The following is a 5,989-nucleotide window of genomic DNA, read 5'->3' on the forward strand; positions in this document are numbered from 1 at the left end:
GAGATTCAAGCTCCCGCAGGGCCTCTGTGCCCTGTTCTCAGGCTGCCACCGTGGCAGCAGTGTGAGGGGGGAGCCAAGGTCACCCCCTCTGCATTCCATCTGGCCGTCCCGGTCTAGTTTCAGGACGCCTTTGAGCTTCTCAGCTCCTCTCTCTCTCCGGTGCTGCATGTCCAAAACTACTCTCCAAAATAGGAGTCCATGTCCCTCCTTTTCTCAGAGGGGTCTCAAGGGAGTTTTGGGGTCTGGTATTCAGTCTTACCCCAAACTCTGTAGCTCTGCTGCTCTCTCTCTCTCTCTCCGGTTCAGGTCTTATCTGTCCTGGCTCTCTGCCACTGTTTCTCTGGTCAGTGCCGGCTGCTGCTCTGCGCCCATGGAGAAAAACATCTCCCGGCATACTACAGACACTTAGCACAGTCTAAGACTGTTCCAAGTCTCTGCAGTCTCCCCAGCCGGGGCTGGGAGGGGACCAGAGGCCCCAAGGGGCTCAGAGCCCCTTCCTCGTGGCTCTACAACATGGTCACCACTCCTCAACCACCAAAACTACAACTCATCTCTTCCGGTGAGCTTGTGATATGTTTACATTTTTGCAGGAGCGCCCTTTGGGCAAAACTTCAAAACATCCAGGGGTGTCCACCCCTTGGGGTCTACCACTTTTCAGCCTCTGGGGGAAAAAACAAGGTCCAAACCACCACAAGTGTCTAGAATGAGGAAGAGCAAGCACTTTCACCCTTCCCACCTTCTCCTTATAATACTTTACACTGACTAACTGGCCAGTGTTACAACAAAAACTTTGAAAGATTTGTCTACAATACTAAGTCCTTGCCAAGCAACCTCTCTGAGTTAAGTAACCTAGTCAGAAGACTTTTATCAGCTTGTATGTAACTGCAGCAGCCAAGAAACTTTGTAAGTTTATGTAATACTAGTCCTGGAGGTGATGAAGCCTTATCAACTGCAATATTTTTTTTTCTGACACACAGCATCTCATTGATGATCTTTTAAAAACAGCAACACTTTTCTGAGCAAGCAGCTGCACTGACTGGGTAATAATCTCAGCATATAAAATACTCTGTCTTGAGTTTATTTGGAAAAGAATAGTCTTTCATGAACCAGAGTATTTCAGTTTGATCCTTGTAAATCTAGATGAACCTTATTTTTATTTTACTCCCAATTCCAAAAATATGTGGGTAAATCTGGAGTAACTTTGGATCAATGATCTCTCCTGGTTATTTAAAACTATACAACTGAGAAATCAAGAACAATGGCATTGTATAAGACTATCGTTAACATAATTGAGATCAGAACCTGAACCTTCGTGTTTCCACTTTTCTTCACTTTTTATTTCATAAAAAATTATAGGTTGGCTTCTAAGTTGGTGTAAATCTGCATTGATTTCTGTCTGGCATCAGTTATAACAGATCCTGCTGTGTGTTCATAGCAGTCTCATTCTCTTCTATGAAACTATCATGTCAAGTATATGTAGTATCCATTTTCTTGAAATGGAATATGATTTACAGCTAAGCTGTAGAGATAACAGATTTAAGGATAATGTATGCTATGCAACAAAGTGTATTTATGGGGTCAAATCCTGTCATTTGTTTGATCTAAACAATGCATAATTGCTTCTTTTGACTCCAAGAAGAGATCTCTAGTATGCAGTAGAACATGGGGTAGAAATCCCTGGATTAACTCTAGTGCAGTGCTCAGCACAGATATTTGGTAGGTAATGAAGATAAAAATTCTGCAGCTTCACATCATGCTGCATACCAGAGCATGCTACCACCTAGAGATGTTCTATTTATGAATCTATGTGTTCTCTGCTTCACTAGTAACTCCTGAAAACTAAGATCTACTTTATGCATCCAATTAATAATTTATGAAGTTTTTCTCTAAATTTTCTGCAAGTGGCTAAACCTGTCATAAGATCTTCTCTTTATCATGTGCTGAAGTCCACAGTCATACAGATTACTCCAACAAATTTAAAAGTAGTAAACAAAGAGCTTGTTTTGTCTACCTTGACTTTTCCACACTAAAGACTTCTAAAATTATCAAGTCCAACCGTTAATCTAAGTGCACCACTAAACCATGTCCCTGAGAGCCACATCTACTAGTCTTTTAAATACCCCCAGGGTGGTGACTCAGACACTTTCCTGAGTAGCCTGTTACAGTGCTTGCCAACCTTTTCAGTGAACAAATTTTTCCTAATATCCAATCTAAATCTCCCTTAGCACAACTTGAGGCCATTTCTTCTTGTCATATCATTTGTAATTTGGGAGAAAAGATTGACTCCCACCTGGCTACAGCCTTCTTTCAGGTAGCTATAGAGAGCCTCTTTTTCACCAGACTAAGCAACCCTCAGCCAATTCTCATAAGAGTTGGGCTCTAGACCGTTCACCACCCTCACTGCTCTTCTTTAAATGTGCACCAGCACCTCAATAATGTAAGTTGATATGTGTTTTCAAAATAGTAAGTGCAACAAAACCAGCCTCAAAGAATGTGATATTCAGCATTCAGATTTTGCTGCCTGGCTTGGAGCTGAATCTGTCATCATTGTCCAGGATGTTCAGTGAGGGTAAAAATGGAAGCAACATCCCACAGCCTAACAGAGCACCGTCTCCTTGCAAATGAGACATTACCCTATGTAATAGGTTTCTTTTGGGAGCATATGATGTTTATAACAGCCTTGAGACTTTTCTAACTTACACCAGGCCTCAATCAGTCATAGCTGGGTCAACCCACTACATCTACAAACAACAGAAGCTCTTGTATTAACNCGTGAGACCCTGGTGGGAGAGGCCGTTTTGAAGGGCTCCCCGGCGCAGGAAGGCAGCGGGGAGGAAAAGGGCCGGAGATCCCCCCACAGGAGGGGCTCCAAAGCCATCCCAGGGTGCTCTGAGGAGGAAAGAGCCAGCCTGTGCCGGGAAGGCGGCCGGAGCTTGAGAGGTAACTCTGACCTGGTGGTCCCTAAGCATCCTCCCAGCAGGGAGAAGCCCTTCAGGTGTTTGGAATGTGGGAAGAGCTTCAGGAAGAGCACCGATCTCCTCAAGCACCAGCACATCCACACTGGGGAACGGCCCTACATGTGTAGGGTATGTGGGAAGAGCTTCAGGGACAGCTCCACCCTGATCCGCCACCAGCGCATCCACACTGGGGAACGGCCTTACACGTGTGGGGAATGTGGGAAGAGCTTCAGCCAGAGGTCCCACCTCCACACCCACCAGCTCATCCACACTGGAGAACGGCCCTACAAGTGCTTGGAATGTGGGAAGAGGTTTCAGACCAGCTCACATCTCCTCCTGCATGAGCGGATGCACACAGATGAGAGGCCCTTCCGCTGCACTGACTGCGGGAAGGGCTTCAACCAGAACTCCAACCTCCTCACCCACCGGTGCATCCACACTGGGGAACGACCCTACAAGTGTGGGGAGTGTGGGAAGAGGTTTCAGACCAGTGGGAGTCTCCTCCTGCACCAGCGGGTGCACACAGATGAGAGGCCCTTCCGCTGCACCGACTGCGGGAAGGGTTTCAACCGGAACTCCACCCTCGTCACCCACTGGCGCATCCACAGCGGGGAGAAACCCTACAAGTGTGGGGAGTGTGGGAAGAGCTTCTCCCACAGCTCTACCTTGACCAAACACCAAAGGACCCACTAATAAAAGAAGCCCTAGTGCTCCGACTGCTGGAAGAGCTTCTGCTGCTGCTTCCACCCCGAATGAACCCCCTGATGCTGAGGCAACCCCTGGAGTCCAGTGACTGTCAGTCCATCCCTTTCGACCAGAAAGAGCCATTCCCCTTTCTCAGGGTCAGCTTCTTCCAACAGAACCCTTCTTGGGGGCTGTGTGGAGATTCCTGCCTTGGCTGGGGACCCCCCAAGGTCAATTCTGGAGGTTGAGAGCAGAGATCTCCCCACGAGCGTTGGTCTGGGGGAGTTCCATCCATCTCTAATTAAGAGTTATTGCTTTTGTGTCAGCTTGAGTAGAATTGCTTCAACAATTGCTTTAGTGTAGGGCACTGTCCTGTCTTATCCTGTACTCCTGGTAGTTTTAGTGTTTCTCTTGTGCAGTAAATAATTCAGATGAAGATCTTTTGTCTGATCGTTTGGAACCCTAAATAAATTTCTTTCTATTAATAGATCTGAATTGCCATCATTAAACCTGGGGGACAAATGTGGTTCAGTGACACCTCTGTAATTCCTCTAAACTGCAACTGTTGGCATGATCCAAGGCTGAGATTGGATCCAGCAGCCCCCACCACCCCACAGAAAGTTGGGAGCTCAGGGGGGCCGCCCCCCTTTGGCAACCTCCCTGTGTCCAAAGACCCTCATGGGACCATCTGTCCTGCCAGACCACCCCCCCTTTTCCACCCTTCTCTCTGTTCCTCCACTTTTTTCATTGTCCCCTCAATCCACAGCCCCCCCAAGATCAATTGATGGTTCCCTACCCTCCCTTTTTTCTTCCCTCTCCCACCCCTTCCACATCATTCCACCACTCCTCAGCCCCCTCATGGTCAGTTTGGAGGTCCCACCTTGCCCTTTCCCCACTCTTGTTGTGGCCCGATGGTGGAGTGGCCACGCCGTGGCCAAGCGACCGACGGCCAGGAGTGGCAGTGGCGAGAGGGCAGTGGGAGAGAGCCCCTCGCCGACATCACAGAAACCCCCGAGAGCGCCAGCGGCTGCAACTCCGTGCTGTGCTGAGAAAGCGGGACCAGCTCGGCACAGCTGCAGCAGCTGCGAGGCAGCCCTGGGACAGAGCAGCGCGCAGGGACCGTGCGGGAGCCGGGGCTGGGCAGCGGGAGCGGCGGAACCGGCCTGGGAAGCAGCGGAGCGGCGGCAGGAGAGGGAAGGGGAGGCGAGGGAAGGGGAGGTGAGGTGCGAGCCTGGCCTCCGGTGTCCCCCCGCGGGCGGCTGTCTGCGAACCCCCCGCACTCGGAGCGAGCCTCTGGGACAGGGCTTGTCTTGGCAGGGACGCCAGGCTCGGAGTCGGCAACGGCTGGAGCGAAGCGGCACCACCCCCCCACCTTCTTTTCTTTTTTCTTCGCAGCCTGAGTTGGCTGTATTAAGAGTTGGGTTTAGTTCCTTTACAAGTTCTTTGTTCATATGCCAGTTAAACCTGACTGCTTCAGGCAAACAGAATGCTGCCAACGGAGACGCAGCAGTGATTTTTTTTCCTTTTTTCTTTGCAGCCTGAGCTAAGAATTATTCTTTATTTTTTGCAAAGCCTTTTTATTCATGTAGTAACTAACCTAAGAGTTTAATTTCAGTGCATGGACCCTGACAGCAGAGAGACAACACGAGAACCCTTTTTCCCCTCACCCCCCACCTCCAACTAAGAGAAAAAAAGGGGGAATACAGAAGGGCTGGTTCAGGAAATGGCCTTGGTAGCTGTTTTCTGAAGTTGTTTACCTGAAGTAGCCAAAATTGTTTTGAGATGCAAGCATAAGCATAACAAAGAAATGAAGTTTTTAAAATGTTTTTGCAATAACTATTGACAAGTTCTCTTTAAAATCCAAAGTCCATTAACATAAGGAGATGTATATTTGCTTTTAAAAATAGAAGGAGTATATATTTTATCTTTGAAGTATATGAATGTTGACATATTTTTGAATTTAAATTGAACATGAAGCAGAAAAATGTTTGTATTTACAGGAAATATTCTCATAAAACCAGAAATACATGATTAGATCTTACTCATCTGAGGGCAAGACACAAGAATGATAACTTCTCAGTTCATAACCAGAAAACACAGTAACATGAAACTCAAAAGTATGTTTATGTGAGAATATAAAGTGATGGCCATCAGGCATGAAAGTTGTGTGAGTGTGTGTATGTGTGTGGATATGTGTGTCATGGTTTGAGATAGCCCCAAAATCCAATCCCCTAGTCTAAGCCCCCTCCCACATCTCAACCTAATGTGAGATGGGTTTTTCCAGACAAAACACACCAGACTCAGAATGGGGGAAAGGGAATATATTACAATGACTGTACAAATAAATA

The 5,989-nt window shown here is 47.4% G+C and overlaps 1 protein-coding gene across 1 annotated transcript in view; it reads left to right on the plus strand.

Annotated features, from left to right (window-relative positions):
- Positions 1–2,722: 2,722 nt before the first annotated feature.
- LOC108510216 (zinc finger protein 664-like) overlaps positions 2,723–5,989 on the plus strand; it is a gene marked incomplete at its 5' end in the record, with an annotated part of 14,689 nt that continues 11,422 nt past the window's right edge. The window contains one exon of the mRNA XM_017839893.1: positions 2,723–3,247. Within this exon, the coding sequence (XP_017695382.1) occupies positions 2,723–3,247 (525 nt within the window). The remainder of the gene's footprint in view (positions 3,248–5,989) is intronic.

The sequence above is a fragment of the Lepidothrix coronata genome, unplaced genomic scaffold (assembly GCF_001604755.1).
Source record: "Lepidothrix coronata isolate B3197 unplaced genomic scaffold, Lepidothrix_coronata-1.0 Scaffold547, whole genome shotgun sequence".
Lineage (NCBI taxonomy): Eukaryota > Metazoa > Chordata > Aves > Passeriformes > Pipridae > Lepidothrix > Lepidothrix coronata.